General features: G+C 42.6%; 1 protein-coding gene and 1 pseudogene across 7 annotated transcripts in view; one reads left to right on the plus strand and one right to left on the minus strand.

Moving 5' to 3' along the window:
• Positions 1-16,433, minus strand: part of ZNF318 (zinc finger protein 318) — a 37,171-nt gene extending 20,738 nt beyond the window's left edge. For 2 of the 7 annotated variants that reach the window (XR_004482207.2, XM_033423964.2), the window contains exons 1-6: positions 15,384-16,420; positions 12,783-12,934; positions 7,160-7,799; positions 4,704-6,149; positions 2,673-2,772; positions 527-831 (exon numbers count right to left, since the gene is read on the minus strand). Coding sequence is in view for 5 of the 7 variants with exons in the window: in XM_033423964.2 (XP_033279855.1) it covers positions 527-831; positions 2,673-2,772; positions 4,704-6,149; positions 7,160-7,799; positions 12,783-12,934; positions 15,384-15,845 (3,105 nt within the window). In the remaining 2 variants the exon portion in view is untranslated. Of the gene's footprint in view, positions 1-526; positions 832-2,672; positions 2,773-4,703; positions 6,150-7,159; positions 7,800-12,782; positions 12,935-15,383 lie in introns of those variants that run through there. The other 5 variants (XR_004482205.2, XM_049715590.1, XM_004267793.4 and 2 more) reach the window with 4 other exon arrangements.
• Positions 15,844-23,271, plus strand: LOC101278795 (RWD domain-containing protein 1-like; annotated as a pseudogene).
• The last annotated feature ends 467 nt before the right edge of the window (positions 23,272-23,738 follow it).

Below are 23,738 nucleotides of genomic sequence, written 5' to 3' on the forward strand. Positions count from 1 at the left end.
AGAAAGCAGAATTCTAGAGAATTAGGCTAGAACTGAGCCCTGAAGAACTAAAATATTTAAAGATCAGGAGATTAAACAGGAGCAACCAGCATATAGGAGGAAAAGAAATGTGATAGGAGCCAAGGGAAGAAAACATTTTTTTAGGGGACAGTGGTTCCCTATATCAAATACTGATTTGAGAACTGAATTTGAGGCTGTACAACATAGTGGTGACCTTGTTGCTAAATATGAACCTACAAAATGGCATTACGAGTTATGAGAAAACTAGAAGCCAAACTGGAGTGAGTTAAGGAGTAAATGCTAGAACTAGAACATGGAGGGCCCAGGATTCTACTTTGTGGGCAATGGGGAACTGCGAAAATTCTGAAGGAGAATACCATGATCTGAACTATGCTTTACAAAGATAACTCTAGCAAGACTAAGAACAGATTGGAAAAGGATGCTAAGAAAATGGTTAGTTAGAAGGCTTCTTTAGGAGTCCATGGAAATAAAAGATACAATAAAAAAGGAAAAGTTGAGTTGTTACCTTGCTGTTGGAAAAGGAGTTTGAGGATGATGACACTTTTTCTGGACTCCTGGATTTTTCTGCTTTCCCAGTCTTCTCTGTAGGATCCCTACTGTCATTTGAAGACTTCTGAGATTTATCCAAAATGTTAATTCCCAAGATCTGAGCCACTTTGTCCAGTTCAGACTGCTTTTTTTCTGCCTCTTCTGCTTCTTGTCGAAGTTCTGCAATGTCCTTCATAATGTTATCCTGAAGCCGACTCACCTCTACCAGGAGTGGGTCTTTGTGACCATCCTTCTCCCTTCGTTTCTTACGCAGCATTTCCCCTGAGTAGTCAAATGTCAACAGAAAGAAGCACAAGGAAAGTTAACAAGTCATATTTCAGTCATAAGTACTAATTCTCAAGACTTTATGGTCACAAAATCTTTCTCCATAAAACATTCTAAAAGCAGGTGAGACTTGCCTTCCACATGGGCTGGTTTAGTTGAAGCTCCTATGGAGGTAAAGTGATTGAGTGATTACATTATTTCTTATGTAAGGGTTATTAACTAAGCACCTATGGATAGGTTTCAGGGAGGCACTGCATGAATCCCTAAAAGGGTATATACAAGTTTGTGTGCATGTGTGACTATGAATCCTGTGGCTGTCCTCTTCAGAGAACTAAAGAATTACTCAGAGGGCAAAAAACATTCAGTCACATATTTGACTTTACCTGATTTAACGACCCTTCACCAATACCTCCATTGAGTTTTAGGTTTTGCCTCAAGCTCACCTAATGTTATCTCCTATTCCAAATTGCAGGTCCTCATGAATTAATCCTCACAGGATTAATAACTAAGTTTCTCATCCCTAAACAGCCCAAACCCAAACAGAAGAAATTATATATTCTCCCACTTCTACTCTTCCATGCTATCACCAAGCTGTAATATAGAAGCCTTGCTATGTTCTTAGTGTATGTGAATTCCTAAAAGCATAGATGAAGAGGTGGAATCAATAGAGGCATCATGGACCATCTTCTTGTGCCAAAAAGGAAGTACTCAAAAAATGATGGACACAGGAGTCAACTTAAAGGGGGTCTTACTGACCAAATCTGGGGCAATTTGAGCATGAAGATAAATAATAATAGTAAAATATTATTACCTATTAAGAATCCATGAGTTCATACTATTATAAATGGACAGATAAATGGGGGAGGAGGTGTGGGTGGAAAGCTCCTCCTCATAGTAGAAAGCCAACTAATTAACGAAGATGGAATGATGAAATTAGAAAATTACTATTTAACAACCATCATAATAATAACTGATTTGGGCAAGGATCATCAATGAATGCTAAAACTAGTGGGCCAAAATTTGAGGAGTAACTGAATATTTACATAGTCTCAAAGTATCTTCCCTATAAGATACTTATTAACTGAAAAGGATAAAATAGTAACCTTACAGTGGAGAAACTTGGCAGACGCCACCTTAACCAAATGATCAAAGTTGACAACACCAGTATGGGACAAATCAACATCTGATATGAACTTAGCATCACTTCTGTGATGTTCTTGCCAAAAATGCATAACCTGAATTTAATCATAAGGACACATCAGACAAACCAAAATTAAAGGACATTCTACAAAACATGTGACCTCTTCTGGAGATTCGCGAACTACTACAGATTAAAGGAGACTAAAAGAACATGACAACTGAATGCAATGTGTAATCTTTCATTTTCTTTTGCTTCAGGACATCATTGGGACAACTGATGAAATATGAGTAAGATCAGTAGACTAGTATATTACTGTTAATTTTCTAATTTTGATAAGCATACTGTGGTTATCCAAGGGAATTCTTTGTTGTTAGAAGACACACACTTAAGTGTTTAGGAGTAAAGGAATACATATCTACAACTTACTCTTAAACAGTTCAGGAAAAATATACACATATGCACAAACACAACTGAGAGAGAAAAATGGATAAGGCAAATATAGTAAAATGTTAATAATCATGGAACCTGAGAGTTCTTTACACCATTAATGCAACTTTTCTATAAGTCTAATTATATCAAAAATTGTTTGAAAGTGAAGCTTCAGATGTCAATGAACTGTCTGAGAATCCCCAAAGCTCTCCATTTGGGTCTCCTACTAAAGTTACAAAAGGCAGTCATGCAAAGAAGTGTCTGATACCTTGTTGTTTATGAAGCCGCTCCAACTCGGTCCTGAGATAGTACATCTTCTTCTGGCGAGCTTCCCGGTCACTCTTCAGCTTTTCCCTCTCTTCAATAACCTGCAAAGTACAAAATGGTAAGAGATCCTTTAGCCTCCAACATCCCTTTTCTATTGTTCTTTTCCATAAACCTTCACACTAGATAATATCTGAATGCAAGAATCCAAATGCCTGCACACAGAGGCTCTGACTTTATAGTGAAGGTGATATTTCATTCCAATCCAAGTGCCAGAATAGAATTATCCTTTCCAGAACTGTACTGACCGGAAAGTACTTTTTTCATACAGGAAGCACTACACTATTAGATAGTAGTTCTGAGCCCAAAAGGAGCCATCAAGAAGGGAACTAATATGTGTTACCGGATGAAGCACTGTGTTAGCTGCATTACATATATCATCTTATTTAGTCATGAAACTATCTGTTTCACGGTAAGAAAATTGAGATTGCAAAAGACTAAGTAACATACCAAAAGATCATATAGTAAGATGATTTAAAATCCAGCTACGCATGCCCTAAAGCCCTGATCTTTCAACTGTATTACTATCACCAAATGGAAAAACAAATATGGCTTGTCTATATAAGGAGCTCATGTGAAAAATCTGTGTATTGTCAGCCCTGACTTAAGTACTAGGTTTTTAAACGTAAAGGGAAAGCACTAGTCTCCAGACAGTGTTTCTGCAGTCTTAGGTTTTGTTGTACGGAACGTATCTTCCTATTTACCAAAAGACTTAAAAAAAAAAAACCAAAAGACTGAGGTTCAGGGCACCCAAGTACCATGGAAAATTAAGAGGTGTTTTTTGTCTTCTCAAGGATTAGCTAAATTTCTGTTCAACTGGAAAAAAAATGAGATTAGGCCTACAATTTTGCCTTTTCTACTTTTCTCCTCAGGTCTTAATTATTTTATTAGCAAACCAAATTTACACATATTACAATTTTATCATCCTTAGGTCACCTTGTTTAACAAAATGAGTTTTTAGTTATTAAGGACCTGTAAAATTAACAGTACATATTAATTTTTCTATTCGAAATTCTTCTAATTTTATTAGCAAACCAAATTTACACATATTACAATTTTATCATCCTTAGGTCACCTTGTTTAACAAAATGAGTTTTTAGTTATTAAGGACCTGTAAAATTAACAGTACATATTAATTTTTCTATTCTAAATTCTTCTAATTTTATTAGCAAACCAAATTTACACATATTACGATTTTATCATCTTTAGGTCACCTTGTTTAACAAAATGAGTTTTTAGTTATTAAGGACCTGTAAAATTAACAGTACATATTAATTTTTCTATTCAAAATTCTTCTATTCTGTATTCCTCATCCCTACATAATTTTTACCTACTGCTCTAAAGCATCTAGAATTATTATATCTTTACCCCAGCCACTGCTCCCTTTCTATAGCCTGGGAACCCGATGAACAGTATAAAAACTACTTTTTTAAAAAAAAGTATAAAAACTATTTTTGACACTATAAAAACTACTTTAAAAAAAAAGTATCAAAAAATATTATTATTCCTGGACTCTAAGTTAAACCAGAATAAGCAAAGCTTACTTCTTGGTTTAATTACCAAGCAACAACTAGTTATTAGTTTTTAAACCCCATAATCACTACAGGAAAAAGATCCAAAACTCACTGGGATGAAACACAGATTTCCTGATTTCTCTTTCACCCAGCCCAATTTTGGTTCCTCTCTCCCTGATGAGGTCATATTAAAGACTTCAAGGTTCCCAGCTCCTACCCATAGGGTCCTAAGGCTGATAATTCAGATAGAGAAATAAACTTAAAAAAGAAGTCTAGCAATCACAGTGGGACCTACGGCCAGACTTTAGTCCAAATGAGAAAACATAAAAGAAAAAATTATGGTAAGACAGCAGTCTCTAAAGACTGCCTTGGGCCTTGCAAATTTTCAGCTCCCTCTAAAAGATAAAAATTTATGTTAAAATAGAAGATTCAGGCACAGGATGCCCAAAGCTAATATTCACCTTCTGTTTCTGGGAAGCACGGTTCTTCTCATCCGAGATCTTCTCTGGATTATATCTTATGAGTGATGGGATGGACACATGGACAGGCACTTGGGCAGGAGGAATTGAGCCCAGCACTGACTCCTCCTGCTTGGGCTCATCAGGAGTCACAGTGGGGATCACACGGAGATTGGGACGGCTACGGGTAGCTTGTTTGGTAACTGGCATTATCCTGTGTGGTTCAGGTAGAGGGTGGTTTGAAGGTTGGGAGGCAGGGTACATGGGCCACCTTGAGGCTGCATATGCCATGTAGTGCCTATAGGCATCAAAGGAAGCAGGGGGAATGGCAGGTCCCTGGTAGTTTGGAGGTATCCGAGCTGCAGCAAACTGAGAGGCCCTTGGCATATGAAACTGAGATAAAGAAGCAGGGTGTGGAAGTCTAATTGGGGCAGATGGGGCTGATGGCAACATGCACCTGACTGCAACAGATGACTGAAACCCACTGCCAACCACCTCGGGTCCTGCAATATGACCCATTGGATGGTCAGACTTTAGGAACGGGGGGCTGTTTTTTGTGAGCAGGTAAGGATCCACAGGGGAGACTGGGTGTGGATGGGATACCTCTGGGGAGTGGGTATTGCTATGGTGTGCCTCTCCACTCTCCAGTCTGTGAGGATCTGTAGAGCGCCGATCAGCTGAGAAACGGCGGTCAACTGAGGAACAGCGGTCTGCTGAAAAGTGCCGGTCAACAGAGGAACGGCGGTCAGCAGAGGAACGTGATGGCTTCTTGCCATGAAGTCGTTCCTGGGTGCGTGCAGCCAGTTTACTAATCTCTGCTACTCCAATATCCAGCCCTATGGTCTTGAGCAAGTCATGAATCTTTGCATATTCTGGACTGGTCTCTTCTATTGATTCTAGCTTTACAGCTGGAGCTGAAGAGGGTAGGGAGCTTCCCTTCTGCCTCATAACTTCACTTTCAGAGCCCCCAAGGGGCTTTGGTGGAGATTCTGCCTTTAAATCCTCTTCTTCATCCCCATAGAGAAATTTCTCCTCATCCTCAATGTCAGGGAAGCTACGTCGCCTCTTTTCCTGTGTACTGGTAGAATCTGCTAACATGCTCAGAATGCAGGAGAAACCACTGCCATCCTGGCTAGCTCTCTCATGAGGAAGCAAGAAGTCTGTGTGTCGCTCTGGTCCCTCAGCCTTCATATCCAATTTTTCCTTGTGGCACAGAAAACTTCCAAACTGCTCTCTGAGGGGACTGCTGTCTTTGGGTATCCCAGAGAGGGGGCCCCATTGGTAGAGGTTGCCCTGAGATTCCTTCAGGGTAGTCTCTACCACAGTTCCCTTGTTGTTTTCAACCTCTGAGGCAAAAGCAGCAATAGCACCACTTAGTGGAAGAGATGAGTGTCCAGAGTAAAGGGAGTGATCCTGGCTGGAGCTGGTACTGCTGGAAAAACTCTCAAGCTGCAAAGACAAACATAACTGAATTAAGCCTCTATGCAGAATCTCAGAAAACTAGTAATTGAGATAAATACATAAATACTTTGCTCTTCTTGAATTAATAGGGAAAAGATAAATGTGGATGAAAGGGAGGTCCTTAGCCAGGTTCAAGATTTGGGTTCCCGTTTCTCCAGATGGTTCTGCCATAGCAGGGGGAAACAGAAAAGAAGGCAGATTGAGTCTTCATTTTTGCCCATTTGTTGTAGTCTTTATCAAGGAATTTGAATTCAAAAGGACTTTAGAGATGCCCTAGCTTACTTGCTTTCTTTTTTATGGATCCCTGAAAGAAAAAAACATAAAAGCAGAGCTACTTTGGTTGAAGTAGGGTCAGGAAACTCTGTTAACCCTAACTGATCGCCTTCCCTTACTTCCCTAAGTGCCCTCAGGCACTTCCTCAGAAACATTTAGCTCCTAAAAGGACAGGTAAAAACAAGTGCTCATGCCTGACCATCTTTTCATAAGTGAGAAAAAAATATCAAGGTCCAGAATGGTTAGGTGACTTATTTAAAAATCACACAGCAAGTTGGTGGTAGAGACGGGTCCAGAATCAGAATCATCTGATTTCTGGTCTACTGTCCTACCACTCATACATTTTTTCTTCTCTTTAAAGAGAGATGAGGAAAATTCAGATCAGCTCCTCCCTTTGCTCTTCAAGCTTCATTTCCAAGAAACCCATATTCAAAGATCCTAAAGGACTATCCAATTTAGAGGCGGAAAAAAAAAACCTTTAATAGATACTCTCCAAAATGTCTGTTTAGAAAGCCTAATACATGACAGTAGAAGCCCTCTACTGTTGCATTATGAAGCCTACAGTTTCCTTTGGAGAGTCCTGGAAGGTACGGCTCATAGGCCTAACAATGTTGGTCCAACACATATTCCAAAGATACCTTAGGGACACAGCCCCCAGGAAAGTAACTAGGCTTTAAAATATTACAGGGACTAGCAAGAGACCCTAGAAGAAATGCAGCATAGACCTGCATGGAAGGCTCCATGTCCACCTCAATCCGCTTTTTCAGAATTGACTTCTTGGGCATCACAGATACTTCCTCTGGCCGATGTAAAGAATATCCTGGCTCCGATGCTGTTAGGACACCTGACAATCCAGGGATGGGACAGCTAGTGCCACCACCATCAACTCCCACCAGTTCCTGACTCAAGCTCCTACTTCGTTCCTCCTCTTCCTCTCGTTTTCGCCTGGCAAGGTCCAGCTCTCGAAACTCAGGGTCTAAAAACCTAGGACTCGGGCTCCGTCTACGCTGTCGATAGTTGCGGGCCCCCGATGTAAAACTTGTGTGATCACCTCCCATGCTGTGTATCTTCTCTGTGTCATCATAACGGGGCCGTTTGGCCTCCCGGCTCCTTTCCTCAGGTCGTATAGAGTAGGAGCCTTTGAGTTTGTCTCTATTCCGTTCTGTTCCCCGCAACAGCTCATCATGACAACTGACATGGGGACTATAATCAGACCGATGCAGGAAAGTTTCTCTTGCTCGGTAGTCCTCGTCAAGTTGTCCCAAGAAGGGACTGAGAGGTGCCTCCTCCCGGGAAATATATCGTTCAAGACCTCGAGAGCACTGGGAGCTTCGAGTGAAGACAGAATCATCAGTCAGGTCATCCCTGAGAAAAGAGACAAGCATCACTGAATATAATGGACTTGGAAAGAGCAAGACCAGACAAGGCTAAGAGACTGACATCTGGCAAGGGGGCTGTAGAATGCTTAGAACAAAAGACAATAATCATGAAGTCCAAGAACAAATCTATGTATATACATGGAATACTTCTTCTCCCTTTCCCCAGGGCACAAGCAGCTGGAGCCTCTAACCGAAGATACTACTAATGTATCTAGACAGAATTCTTAGGCTAATCTCTCTGATTAGACTTTGGGGATGCATAGTATCATGCTAGGGTCTGGGAGACGCAAAAACACCACTACCAGACTACAAAGAGACATGGGTTACCCAACTTCACACTAGCTAAATTCTAGCTCTTTGCTACTGAAACTGTGGTCTGAATCAGCAACATCAGTATTACCCAGGAAGTTTTTAGAAATGCAGGTTCTCAGGTTCCACTCAGGCCTACTGAATCAGAATCTGCATTTTAACAAGCCCTCCCGGTGATCTGTATGCACTTTAAAATTTGAGAAACACCAGTTCAGATCAATGATTTTCAAGCTGTGTTCCACAGAGATTCTGAAGAGTGCTCAGGAGCTGCCTAAAGGAAGGAGGTTAAGAGCCTGCATGGCTCTGGGCCTTCCACCTCACTGAAATCATACTGGTCCCAACTTTATCTGTTTATATAATAAAGTTCTATATAATATTTCCTTTGGGAAAAAAGAGTTTCACTGTGGGGAAAAAATTTTTCTTAACCATTGATCTATCCAATTGGCATGATTTTCTCATATGTTTTAGAAGGTTCTCCAATGCTTTGTTTTGCTGGCTCATATATTAAAAACCATAAAACTCCCTCACAGCCTGTTTGTTACCCTCTTTCCTGCCTTGCCTGGATATCCACAAGCACTCTGCTAATCTTTGGCCCAGAAAGAGTATGTGATGGTTTATCTCACTATATATTTTTATTTTATAGAAATAAAAAGGTCTTAGACTTTCATGGCATGAAGGTAAAAATACAGGATTGGACATCTGTCCTTTTAGCGCAGATCTCTATATCACACACAATATCCTAATCTTTTTGGGCACTATGGTCAGAGTTTCTATTGCCCCCTACAAGCTTCTGACTTAAATCACAGATAGAAATAAAGATCCCCTAGCACTTTAAGCATACCACTTTGAAAAACTTACATGTCACTCACACTTCAGAGTGAATTACTGTTCAGAGGATGGTAATTATTGCTGTCTTCTACATGCTAGTAGCTACTTCTGTTTTTTTGTGAGTTTTGAGAAATGACTTTTCTTTTTTTTTATAGTTGTTTTCCTATTTCTGGGACTAAGTAGAACATCAAAGAGTTGCTTTTTCTCATTCGCCAGCCCAGTCTTTGTTCAGTTTTAGACCTGGGTAACAGCTATAAATAACTTTATGAAAGACTATAAAGGATAAACTTTATCACCTCCTCTATAAGCATGCCACATATGGGAATTGAGGTTCCTGTTATTCACCTCCTCCCTAAGAATTTGGGGAATTCTGAGGTCCCAGTGTACTATGAAATAATAGGAAAGAATGAGAATGACCAAGGATGATCTCCGAAATCGAACGTAACTAGAGTAAAACATTTTACTCTGTAGGTTTGTCAGCCACGAAGACATCTATTTCCAGGGAGGAACATCCATGAGTTGAGTCACTGCACTGCCAAAACACCATCTACCATACATAGTCTCTGATCACATTAGTGTAGAGGAAAATCACAGGCTCCACGGGTAGTGGAAAGTGCATCCATGCTCCCACATTCTGCTCCTCACCAGGACTCTTACATGTCTCCACCAAGCAACATACTAGCCCAAGATCTAATCCAACATTAAATATCAAGAAGCTAGAAATAATGAAATGGCTCTCAGAAAGACTCACTTTAAACTTGCAATCTCCAGCAACAGGAGGCAAAAAACAATGAAAGAAGGAATAGAAACAGTTAAAAGAATGAGCTATCATGTAAATACAGGCAGAAATCAGGTTGATTAGAAGCTCACGTCCTCCTTCCCCAGTTCTCCCAAAGGATAAGAAAGAGAATTGGCTGCAATAAAAGTAAGTCCTAAAAAGGGCCCCGATCCCCTGCAGCTCAGAATAGTCCACTGACAAACTCTCTCTGAAAGCTTTGGTTAAGTCCAACTCTTTTCTAAAATAAAATCTACTTAAAAAATTGATTGTTCAATGTAGGGATGGGTACATGGAGGCTCAGTGTACTATTCTACTTTTTCTGTGTTTACAAATTCCATTAAAGAAATTAAAAAAACATATAATATACATCCACATAAGTTTGTACACCAATGTTCATAGAAGCATTATTCATAATAGCTAAAAAGCAGAAACAACTAAAATGTTATCCATCCATCACTGATGAATAAACAAAACACATAAAATGAAATTATTATCAGCAATAAAAAAGGAATGACGCACTGTTATATGAAAGAAAAAAAAGGAATGACGCACTGTTATATGAAAAAACGTGAATCTTGAAAACATATGTTAAGCGAAAGAAGCCAGTCACCAAAGGACCACACGTTGTATGATTCTATTTCTATGAAATGGCCAGCATAGGTAAATCTATAGAGATAGAAAGTGGATTGGTAATAGGCTTGGGGCGGGCGGTGAGACTAATAGCTAAGGATAAGGTAATAAAAATAAAACTGATCACAGTGGTAGATGTACAACTCTATGAATATACTAAAAGTCACTGAACTGTACACTCTAAATGAGTGAATTGTATGGTACGTGAATTATGGCTAAATAAAGCTGCTTAAAATGTATATAAGGAAAAAAAAAGGTCCTCCAGAACCCAAACTTCCCATTATTTTCCTCTGCTGAATCCCCAAAATGCCTGAAGAAAGTTGTTTGCTTCTGTCTGTTCCCTAAGGCAAATCAGAGGGAAAAAATTCTACTCCCTCAACCTACGTCAGGGCAAGGAGGAGTTAGGAGATGAGAATTCCATGAATGGAACGTATAATGTGCGTAGTACTTTGATAAACAAGGGAAATCAACCTCACATCCACAAGTTTTTAGAAGCTAAGAGTCTTCATACAACATGTTCACGTTCCCTTTTCAGAGTAAGTTACAATCGTACACACAGAGCTGCCATGGTGAGGAGACTGACAACCCTTGATTTGGCTATAACCCAAACCAGGTATTAAAATTTAACAAATTCAATATGGGAAGAGAAAGAATAGAGGGTCTCAGGAAAAAAATAAACACACACCTACATACAAAGGATGGAAATGGCTCATTTCATCAACTGAACAGTGGACTCACAGTCGAGAAGACATCTTGAGAGTGCCAACATTCCTATGGCCTGGTTTTAGCCGACAGTTATTATCCACACAAACTATATTGAGCAAGAGTGCTGGGGGCAAAAAGTCTAAAGAATGGCCTGGGACCTCCTTTTAGAGTCTTAATCTCACTTTCTCTAAAATAAATTTGTCTCTCTGAAACAGTATTCGTGAAAGAAGATTACAACCTCAAACATCCTAAGAGGAAATTTTTAATTTTTATAACTTAAACAGACAATTGGCTATCTGAAGCACACATGCATAACAAAGTTTATGGGAAAGTGAGGTGATACCCAGAACTAACAAGAGGAAATGCTAAAGTTACCTCAAAACCTCAGCAAGGAAGGAAGAGAATCACACCATGCACCACCTACTCAATCATCTCCCAAAATAGAAGCAGCCAGAAATGCAAGAGCTGTTGCCTCAATTAATAGTTACACACCTTGAAACTCAGAAGTTTCACTGTTATGTGACTGTCCCGCTTTGCTTCACTACATTGAATAGCCACTGAAGCTTTGAAGTAAATATTACCAAAGGGCAGCAGTGGTCCTCAGATTTCCTGCCCAGCTGTCCCCAACCTGCCTGCCTATACTCTGTGCACTACTGCATGGACAATCTCAGTTTGAAAGAACATTATATTGATTTATTGGTACTGCTAAACATTTGTGAAAACTCCTAGTGTACTGGGCAGAGACCATTAATAGACATGGTTCTCAGCTCTCAGAAAGAGTGCCTTCCCTGTACTCCCATCCTTACTCTTTTATGAGGTGAAAAACACCTAATGTGATTATTTACTTCCCAGATATACCTAAGTTCCTAGTACCTGAGATCTATATTTAATACTATGGAGTATTAAATGCCCTTCCTCAGCCCTCAGTGGTTGTAAAGTAGTAACTAAAATTAAACATTTTAGGGACTTCCCTGGAGGTCCAGTGGTTAAGACTCTGCGTTTCCAATGCAAGGGGCACGGGTTCGATCCTTGGTCGGGGAAACTAAGATCCCACATACCACACGACGCAGCCGAGAAAATATAAAAAAGAAAACACACATTTTAAAAGATCTCTCACTTTCTATTAATGTGTATATGTTTCATATATAGATAGATAGATATAGATATATCATGAATTTAGCTAAACCTTTTCTTTTTCATTCATTAATTTATTTATTTTTGGCTGTGTTGGGTCTTTGTTGCTACATGCGGGTTTTCTCCGGTTGCGTCGAGCGGGGGCTACTCTTTGTTGCGGTGTGCAGGCTTCTCATTGCAGTGGCTTCTCTTGTTGCGGAGCAGGGCTCTAGGCGCACAGACTTCAGCAGTTGCAGCACATGGGCTCAGTAGTTGTGGCTTGCGAGCTCTAGAGCACAGGCTCAGTAGTTGTGGCACACGGGCTTAGTTGCTCCGCAGCATGTGGAATCTTCCCGGGCCAGGGCTCGAACCCGTGTCCCCTGCATTGGTAGGCGGATTCTTAACCTCTGCACCACCAGGGAAGTCCTACATAATTCTTTCAGAGTCTACCCCATTGAAAAACCCTTTTCCAATGTTACACTTTGTACTGGATGCAGGGTATAACTTCAGTGCTGTCGCCACCCTTTCAAATACATCATTCAGAAAACAGCAACATTTCTAACTTCAAGCACTACTATGGTGTGCCCTGTCTCCGATGAAGCCTACCTGTCCACATCCTCCAGATTATCCGCTGGTGACCCCAGTCGATCACTAAGCCGCCGCCGTTCTGGTATGCCAACACAGAAGTGGTCATTGCCAACAGTGATCCTTAAGCTCTGTTCCAAAGAAGAGTCAGAACGCAGACCAGGAGAGCGTCTCTACAAAAGTAAAAAATAACACAATAAGTAGTCAATAAGGTCAAGATATCTCTACATTCAAAAATGTTCTCCTCCCTAGTCACAAAGTTGTGGTCCTACAAGGTGTGAAATGGCTACGGTAAGATTCTACTCCAAAAATAAAGGACTTTAAAAAAATTATCATTTTTCTTAGATGAAAGTCCATGCTTCCAACCCTCCTAATCAGTGACCTCTTATTCTTTAATTTCCTGGTACCAGGCATGGGGCTAGAGGAGTGAATTAAGCCTGCTGCCAGAACCTATACATTTCCAGTAAAGGAGGCAAGCCAAAAACAGGTTTAAAAAAAAAATAAAGCACTTCTGATAGCAGTATAAAGTCATTAAAACACAATAACATGAAAGAGATTGGGGAAAAGGAGCTATTTCAGATAAGCTGGTTAGAGGAGGCTTTCTGAGGTGATACTACTTAATTTGAAGCCTGAATGATGAGATGTCAGCCTTGCAAAGAACAGATGGAAGATGTTTCAGGCAAAAAGAACATGCTCTGTAATGAGCTTAGCATGTTTTGGGCAACCGAAAGGTGGCCAGTGTGACTGCAGCAAAGTGATAGGAGAAGAGAGTCAGAAGTCACAGTTAGGGAACTTGGTTTTTATTCCTAGTATAACAAGCCACAGAAGGGTTTCAAGCAGGGGAGTGATATGATCTAACTACATTACTTCCTCCAGATGCTCATATTGTCCATAACCCTCATCTTCTTCAGGTCTTTATTAAAAAGTCACCTTCCCAGAAGGCCTTCTCTGGCTACCCTATCAAAAATTATAACTCCCTTCTGTTTTCTTTTTCTCTTAGCACTTAATCATATTTAACATGCCAAAACTTTTTACTTCTCTTATTTATTATCCGACTCCTGCTGTTACAATATAAGTTCTATGAGGGCAGGGGTTTTTGACAGGTTTGTTCAGTATTGTATCCCCAGTGCCCAGAACAGCATGGTAAATGTTCAATAAATACTTCTCAAATGTATAAAATGAAGGTCTTTAAAAATCATTTTGATTGCTGGGTACAGAAAAAACTGGATGGTAACAAGAGTGTAAAGGAGACTAATGTAATAACCTGGGCAAGAGGTCATAGGGTTTAGACTAGAGTGATGGCAGCAGGACAGTTTGGAGGATGTATTTTGGAGGTACAGCTGACAGGTTAGATAGATGAAGTTATTCTTACGGATTGGGAGAAGGGAGATGTTCACTGTTTCTGGCTGAGCAATGGGTGATGTCATTTACTGAGACGGAAAAGACTGGAGCAAATAGGTTTTGCGTTGGAGAAGAAAGGGGAGGTTATACAAACTAGTAGTTTTCTGTCTTCCTTATTTTCTCTGTAGTGACTAACATTCAGACTATACATGCTCAGCTATGAAAATCTTAACACAGTGACAAGTCAACTCATCTATGACCAGAGTACCCAGATACTGTTAGAAAGCCACTCAGTAAGACAGAAACTTTGTCACGGGGTGGGTTTTTTTTGGTTTGTTTTTTAAAGATTGGTGAACTGATAATAAAAACAAATTCCAAAACACCAGATTCTGCCAGGAGGCTCTACTAGCAAGGTGGTTATGGTGAGAAGTCAATATTACGTCTAAACTAAACTTCTTAACCTCATGCTCTGTCCCTTTAGCAGGGAAACATAACAGTTAAAATCAGGGTGTTGGGAACCAGGCAGAGATGAACTGAATCACACTCCACCACTTCTTAGCTGCGTGGCCTTGATCAAGTTACTTAAACCTCTCTGAGTTCCTCAGTTGTTAGATGAGGAACCCTCACCTCAAACGGTCGTTAATGTTCAAAGAGAACGTGTAAAGTGAAGGGCTAAGCATCATTCCTGCCACATAACTAGGTAGCTATTACAGCAACAGCTATTACAATAACTGTGGGTACCCACACTTCGATTTCGGAGGCACAGCTCTAACTTAGAGAGCTAACAGTTTACACTCTCGGTGTCTACCCTGGAACTGTGTAAGCCACCCTAACTCGCCACAAAGACATTTCAGCCATTCCAAGATCCAGGGCGCAGCTCAGGTCTAGGGGATACAAAACCACGGAACTCTGAGGACACCAACTATTGAAAAAGTATCAGGCACACGGCTTGGAGGAGATTCCCCTTGCCCCGGCAAACTTTTCCACACCTCACCCAGAGTGAGAGAATCAACCTATTGCCAGGAAATGCAGCACTGCCTCCTGACCCGGCGCCCGGGCGCGTCCCGAGTCCGTTATTGTGCAAATGAAGCTCCATGGGCTGACCGGGAACCTCCTGGTTTGGGCGTCGCTGAGGAGGCCGGGGGGGATGGATGGCCTTCGATGTGGGGACCCCGGCCTGGAGGCCTCGGGTCGCCCGGGCTGAGGGCGTTTCTGGAAGCGGGAACCCCGGGCGAGAGGACTGCAGTAGAAAGGGAGTCCGGGTCGAGGGGGTGGGATTACCCGGCTGCCGCTGTCGCCTGGATGGTCTCCGCGGCCGTCCCGGGCGAAATCGGCGCGAGACTCCCCCCGGCTGCTCCCTCGGAAACCGGCCGAGCCTGGCGGGAAGAGTCGTCGGCCCCGCGGCGGCGGCGGAGACGGGGAGCCGCGACGGGCCCGCGGCGGGGACGGGGAGAGGCGACGACCCCGCGGCGGGGACGGCGAGGCCCGGCGGCCGCGGGGCGGAGACGGGGAGCCGCGGCGACCCCGCGGAGGGGACGGCGAGGCCCGGCGGCCGCGGTGCCCTGAGGGCGAGCGGGGTCGGCGAGCCGGTGTCCGCGACGAGGAGGAGCCGGAGGACGGCGGCGATGTGCGGCGAGACGGGCCTGAAGAGGAGCCGGAGCTGCGGCCGGTGCGCGGGCCGCCCCCGCCGCTCTCTTTAGGCCGGTGCGAAGAGACGGAGGAGCGGGCGCCGCTGCGGTACATGGCTCCGGCAGCCGCGGCCACGGCGGCAGTTCCGACCGGGGGCGCCCTGGACGCGGGCCCCCAGCGCGCCACCGCAGCTGCAGCCCGGGCCGCCACAGCCGCCGCGCACCGCCCCCGCACCCAGAGCAGCCCCCTCCCCGCCGCCCCGCGCCGCCCCTGGGGCCCGGCCAAGCGCGCCTCCGCGGCCGCGGCTGGCGGTTGGAGGGCGCGAGCACGCGCCCGACACACCCCCCCCCGCCCTCCGGGGCTCCCCGCTCCTCCACTCAGGGAGCGGCCACAGGAGCCAGAAGTGGGGAGGAGCACGGAGGGCGGCGCGGGGCTGGGCGAGGGAAGGCGCGGGAAAGCGCGCGACCTGCTCTCCTCACGCTCCGCCTCCAAGCCGGCAAGATGGCGGCCGCCGAGCCGCCCACTTCCCCTCCCCCGGCGACCACGTGACCCCGAGAGCTCCGCGCCGGTTGGCCCTGGCGGAAGGGAAGGGATTAGCGGGAGTGGAGCCGGGTCTTCCGGGGATGCTCCAGGCCTTGGGACGCTGTGGGCTTCGAGGGAGCGGAAGCATCTTTGCCTTTTCCCTACCCGCAACGGTATTAATTTACGTGGGGACAATAAATGGTTATAAATGATGGGAATATAAATAACCCGCAAAGCGTTAGGTTATGTTGGAAGTTACGCACCTCGGCAAGAGCGACCAAAGAAGTCCCGGATCCCATAGAAGCCGCACGACGGCCAACAGTTTACTTTCCAGTTTGCCTGTTTTCTTAGAGGCTGAAATTGAGGATGGGGAAGTGCGGAATGGGGGCGGATTCGGGAGCGAGAATCAAACTCGAAGCAGGCATCCGAGTAGAATTGTCGCTGTCTAACCCAGAGTACTTACGGGGAAGGTCACTCACCGCTAGGGGTCCACATCGTGACAGATAGGAGGCCTGGATAGTTTTTGCGAGCGATTTGGAGCCCCCAGTCTGTGACTAGAATTTTCCTGGACGCCTGGCTGTAGTGGTAGTCCCCAGTCTCAGGGTCCTGCATGCTAAGTACAAAAGTCAAAAAAAAAAAAAAAAGATAACACGTAAAAGAAGAAAAGCAATGGTCAAAACCTGAAAAAAAAAAATGCTGACCCTGACCAAGTGAAACTTCAAAATAAATGGCTTGACAGTTTTCATGTATCAACTAGAAACACAAAACCCAAAATTGGTATGAAAATCAGGTTTGGGATTGCAAAGCAAAGGCAGGACAAAGAAAAAATTAATTATAAAAAGTTTCCATTTTGTTTTTCTTTTTTTTTTTTTTGGCCTCTCCTGAGCTTGCAGAATCTTAGTTCCCAGACCAGGGATTGAACCCCGGCCTGGCAGTGAAAGCACGGAGTCCTAACCACTGGACCTCCAGGGAATTCCCCAAGATTTCCATTTCCTAATTTACATTTTTCATATTAAATTTAAAAAGTATCCAGTGTCACATGTTTGTATAATGGCTTTTGCTTATGTCATAGCTCAGTAAAAATAAATTTTTTACAATTTGATTGGTCTCACACTCAGCTTTCTTCACTCAACATTACTTGCTTGCTCCCTCCAGGCATTTGAATTACGAATTCCTGACTTTTGGATTTTGTCGCTTAAGAAGGCCATCGTGTCGAGTTTCTTAATATATTCTTCCATATATTTTGTTAACCCATATTCAGTTTACAAGGAGTTCTTTGTGTGAATCCTCACATAATCCATTAAATTAAGATCTGAGATTATTTTTTACAGATGGATAGCCAATTTTATTTGAAACATGAATTGGGATTATCTGTATACTGGGAAGTCATCGTGAGGAAATGAGTTATCAGCTAATGAATGAACACTGCTAAATGCCCATTGTCCACATCTCAATCCAATTCCATTGTTTTCTTTTGACTGTGTAATTTGACAGTAAAGAAAAAAATGTTTAATGTGATTTCTTTGGGAAAAGAAAACTACCAGGATTGATGGTAAAAGTAGAAGAAAGTAAACAATCTGAGAAAGTGATAGCTCTTAACCAGAAAATATGAGTTATGTACAAGGTTTCCAAACAGTCTAAAAACGTATTTCATAATGTGTCCTGTGCAGCAGAGACCTGCAATCAGAGATTCGGATACACCAGCTCAGCAGCATAAAAGGTCTGTCAGAGAAAGGTGACAGCCTCTGTAAGTGAAGCTGCCATGTAAAATGTCATGGAAGTTGATTTTAGTCATCTCTGGGTTGGTGGGATTAGGAGATCTAGGAGACATTACCAGGGCTCACCGATATCTGGGGCTCCTCTCATGCTGGGCACAAGGACAACGCTTCCTTCCCCATTTCAGAAAGGGGAGTCTTATGACTATTTCTAATCACTACAAGCTGTGAATGGAAGCACCTTGTATCACTTCCAGGCAATCAGGAAAGACGAGTTATAAGATGCTCTTCTCTTGCTGTGGCAACAGAGGAAGCTACGTGTTCCAGATGGTGCAGCCTGTCAGCCTGGGTCCTGAGTGACTGTGTAGAGCAGAGTACCAATTAAAACTCTGCCAGAGGTGTATACCCTGTCTTTATTAACCTGTATATGAGTTTTGGTTACCCATGCTTTTGGTGGGATCTAAGTAAATATGAAGAAAATGTGAATAGGTATGTGTAGATACTTGGAGTACATACATTCTAAATCAGGGTTAGTTATACTCTGTGTCAACTTTTCCTCCTCAATCCTTCTCTAATATTCAATAACTATTTTTATCAAGGGAGCTGGACTCCATGGTATATAATTGGAAAACTGTCTTGCTTCCCCTTCACACCTGCCCTAAACATAACTCAACTCTAAACTTCATTCAAGCTAAAGGATCTCCCTTCGCCCATCTCTTGCCTGCTTCAGGTGTGACGCTTGCTGTGATAAAGGAAGGTGTGCCGAGCTTTTCCACATCCCTGCCTTTACTGCTCAGAGTTTACTCCTCCTCTCCTGCTGGCCAGCTGCTATTTATGAACCCCTCTCCCCCAGGGTTTAGTGAGGAGAAGAAGGGATTAGGGGAAAGGGGCACAGTTTTTTCCAATTGGTGCAGGATACTATTATCTTTGGAAGTTGGTTCCCTATGGACGTGGAGGACTCACAAATGTTGGCTCTTTCTCTCTTGTGTGTGTCACCTCTGTGGGCTTTTTTATGACCCTCTTGCTGGGGCCTAGGCAATGCCGCTCCTCTGGTTGACTGCCTATGACTCCTCTCCCCCCAACTTCTTGGCCTTCTGGAGGTTCATCCCATGTAAAACATATTCTCCTGAGGTCCCTTTCCTCTCTGGGTATCCCTCATGGGAAGGACCCTTTTTAAATGACTCCAAGTTGGTTTCCTTCTAGGTACACTTGGCCCACAGGACAACTCATGCGTCTTTGCCTTGCTGGCAAGGGCGGTGCAGCTCGCTCTGCATGCCACCCACCTTACTCACCATCCCAGGGAAGCCGGTCAGCCAGCACCTTGCATCTGGACTACCTCAGGTGGGAGTTAGAACATTAGTCCCTATGGACTTCCAAACCCCAGGAGATATAAGCCAAACATTCTGAGAGGTGCTAGTGGAGGCCTCTATCTCACTTGTCCCTCCCTAGAATGGCGAGAGAGGAAATATAGAGCTCACAGTTAACTCCCCAACACAATTCTCATTCTCTTGTATTGACTCAGTGTGGATAATTAGTAATGCTGGCAGACTGGTTCACAATCTCTTCCCATCTCCCTTTGAGGTGGATGGGGGAAGAGGTTACCTGGCATCTATTGTTTGCTTTCTGCTTTTTAGGCCTTTGCAGAAACCTCACAGAAAACAGGGAGAATCTAATTAAACATCCTGTCACAACTCTTGTCTGTCATCAATTCAAGAAACTCTTACTAGACTGATGAAAATGGTAAAATGGCTTAAGGCTTTCACTCACAGACACACACACACACACACACACACACACACACACACACACCCCATGTAGCAGACATACAGCAATGACAGATAAAACTTGAAAAGGGTAAAGATATCTAAGCTTTAAAACATGAACACCCCTGTGAATTTGCTGAAGCCACAGACCCCCCGGGCTTTGAAAGAAGTCTGGAAGCAAGGGTAGCAGTCAGAGATTTGGCTCCTGTAGATGGAGATATAAGTGCCTCCTAGGAGGTGGGGACAAGGGCCAGGTTTTCAGCTTGAAGCCAAGGACACCCCTGCCCCTACATACATTCGAACAAAACTATTGTCAACCTTCTGCTTGGGGTTATAGCCTTATGGAAAGCTGTGTGCCAAGAGGGTGGGACAAAAATGTTGACAGTCTGTAGATGAGAATTGAGCCTAGGCACTCCCTGCTCGGTGAGTGGAATGGCAATAGTGTGATACCCTATACACCAGTAATAACCAATTAGAAAATATGATATTATGTTAAACATGGTGGATTCGATCCATACATTTGTCACTATTAAGTCCCTAAACCCCACTAAAGTGCCAGTAAAGGGTTTTGTTTGTCTTTTAAGACATAAATTCATATGTGCAATGTGGAAGTGTGAGAGAGATATTGCCCTGTGGGGTGGAATTTGATCAATGACAGACATATGTTTAGAAACGTAAATTGCTTGCTAGCACACAAATACTACTACTTGAGCTTCAAATTTCATAAGTTATAGGTTGTCTTCTTTCTGTTTCTTTAGCCCTTTTTATTGTCTAAATGATCATTAAGTATGTGATAAGGTGCTAAACTGTCTTAGTTATCAGAGAAATGGAAAAATATACGCTGCACATTTACTAGAATAATTAAAATTTAAATGATCGCTAGTACCAGGTGTAAGCAAGGGCATAGAGCCATGGGAACTGTCATACAGGGCTCATGTAAATTATTACTACCACTCTGGAAAACTGTTTGGCAATATTTTTTAAAGTTGAATATATGCACTATGATCCAGCATTTCCTAAATGTATGCTTATCAGAAATATGCCCATATGTGCATCAAAAAGATACGTACAGAAAAAGTTCTGGAAATGGATAGTGGTGATAGTTGTACAACATCGTGAATGTACTTAATGCCACTGAATTGTACACTTAAAAATGGTTAAAAGGGTAAATATTATGTATGTTTTAGCACGATAAAAAAGATATACAAAAATGTTCTCATGGCATTATTTATAAAAGTAAAAATTTCAGCTGTAGGATGAATACATTATAGTAGATTCATACAGTGGAATACCTTATAACAATGAAAAAGAATAGACTATCGCTAGATGCAACAACTATATGAAAACACAGTCCCTGCTCTCATAAAACTTAAGGTCAAGCTTAGAAGACATAAATAAATACAAAATTACAACTGTGATAAGTACAATGAAGAAAGGGCACAGGATGGCCTGAGAACATATAGTAAGGAGATCTGACATGGTCAGAGGGGTTAGGGGGGCTTCCCCGAGAAGTGATGTTTGACTGAGATCTGAAGGTAAGTAGGAGGTAGAAGTGGAGAGTAAAGCCTTCTAGGCACAGGGAACCCCCATCCAGTGTTTCCCTACATTTACCTTTTTCATTGTCTTTGGCTCTGTCCACTCCAACCACCTAATCAGTCTCCACCCATCCTCGCTCCAGGGCTGAGAGGAATCATTTCTTGACACACCTGTAACCCATTCCTGACATAAGGTTTGGGAAGCTCTGCCTTATGCAAAGGCCCTGTGGCAGGAGAAACCATAGTGATTTCAAGGACCACACAGAAGGCCAGTGTGACTGGAGGGCAGAGAAAAAGAAGAAAAGTGAGAAAGGGAGCTGAAGATGTAGGTGAAGGTTGATTATGTCCACTATATTTTTAATATTAATCTGTGTTCATGCCTGTGTACATACTATACTTGACTCAACTGCTTAATCCTGTTGTATATTTTTTAAGTCTGATATTAACGAGGGCAACTGGCATAGATGACGGAATTGCTGGCGCATATACAGACTAGCTCCAGTGTGCAATGACTCCAGCCTTGCACACATTACGCTGGGCCAGGAGAGGGGCAGTTAGCCATCCAGAAAGAATGATATGATGTTCACTCATTTAAGAGTTATTATCTAGAATTGTTGTTTCTTGTTTGTAGGATTATCAGATAAAATACTGTATTTTTATTTACTAAATCTGGCAACCCTATCTATTAGGATTTGGGGGTCTGGAAACCCACTCTTCCTTCTGTCCAGGAAATTGTTAGAATTGATCTATATGCTATGCTTCCTGCTTGTGCTGACATCCTCCTCTATCCTTCAAATAACTAAACTCAGATGCAAAGACCCATGTAGTGATTGCATCTGTTTTTTCATCAGTATAAGCCTACTATTGTATTGGCCGTATAAAGAAATCAGTCATTAACAAAATAAAAACTGGTAGATCAAAGAAGAAATCATAGTGAAAATTAGAAAGCACAAGAACTGAATGACAGAGAGTATACTATATATTGAAACTCATGGGATGACATTTGTCAAAATTCATCAAATGGTACATTTAAGATTTGTTTATTTCATTGTATATAAATTTTACCTTAAAAAATAACCATACATTGCTCAGCAGGCCTGGCCTGGCTTTGGGCCCCAGGCCTCCCAGCTAGGGACTTTGCACCTGTCCCTGCCTGGCAACCTGGGTGTCTGCACAATCCATGGGCAGCAGTGAGGGCCACAGTGACAGATTAGCAAGAGGAACAGAGCAACTGGAGGCTCTGGAGTCCATCTATCCTGACTCCTTCAGAGCTTGATTATACATTGATCCAACCCTCCTAACAACTGGTCTTCCAAAATAGAAATGAACTCTCCTGATACCACTTTCTCCTTCAGTAGTGTTTTAGCTAAGTATTATCAGAAAACCCAACCAGCTTCACCATTACTGTGACATCTGAGGCTGGAGAAAATGATGAAACTTTCCAGACTATCCTCAAGTCTACATATAGGGAAAAGCACCCAGATGAAGCTCCCTTCTAGGAAATTCTCTCCCAGGAAAACCTAGAAGATAATGATGTCTCAGACATTTAAAAATTATTAGTATTACAAACAGAGAAAACCTTGGTATGGTGACGATCTTTACTTTAGTTACAGCTGTGCAAGAAAATTTAAGTGAAATGGTAGATCAACTAAAAACTGGAAGAGAAGGAGAAAAGAAACAAAAGAAGCAAAGCAGAAAAGGAATTATTTGAAGACACTCCTGTTACCATTAAGAATTTCTTAAGTTGGAAGGCCAAGTTTGATGCAGAACTCTTGGAAGTTAAAAAGAAATGAATTAAAAAGAACAAGCAGGAAAAGCTAAATTAAGTGGGAAACAGCTGTTTGAAACAGATCATAATCTTGACACATGTAATATCCAGTTCTTGGAGGATGCTGGATACAGCGTGGAGGTAGATGAGTCGTTGGTCCAGGAAATGAATCATTTGGAGCTACAGGATGAGGTGGATGATCCAGACTACCATCCTGCTGACCACAGAGCGACTTGACCAACTAGTGAACTATCCTCATCTTAGAGAGGCTTGACTGCCACAGCATCTGTGTCTATGCTGAGAGTGTGTGTTGATTTTCTTTTCTTTAGTCATAAGAAAAAATAATTTTCAGGAGAACAATTTTCTGACAGCTTTCATCATTAAACTTAATAAACTGACCTTAACATTTCAATCAATCGATCAATAAATAAAAATATTGAACTCCAGGGGCTTCCCTGGTGGCACAGTGGTTAAGAATCCACCTGCCAATGCAGGTGACACGGGTTCGAGCCCTGGTCTGGGAAGATCCCACGTGCCACCAAGCGACTAATCCCATGAGCCACAACTACTGAGCCTGCACTCTAGAGCTCTTGAGCCACAACTACTGAAGCCCACGTGCCTAGAGCCTGTGCTCCACAGCAAGAGAAGCCACCACAATGAGAAGCCCACGCACCACAACAAATAGCAACCCCCGCTCGCCACAA

This window comes from Orcinus orca, chromosome 10 (assembly GCF_937001465.1).
Source record: "Orcinus orca chromosome 10, mOrcOrc1.1, whole genome shotgun sequence".
NCBI classification, from domain to species: domain Eukaryota; kingdom Metazoa; phylum Chordata; class Mammalia; order Artiodactyla; family Delphinidae; genus Orcinus; species Orcinus orca.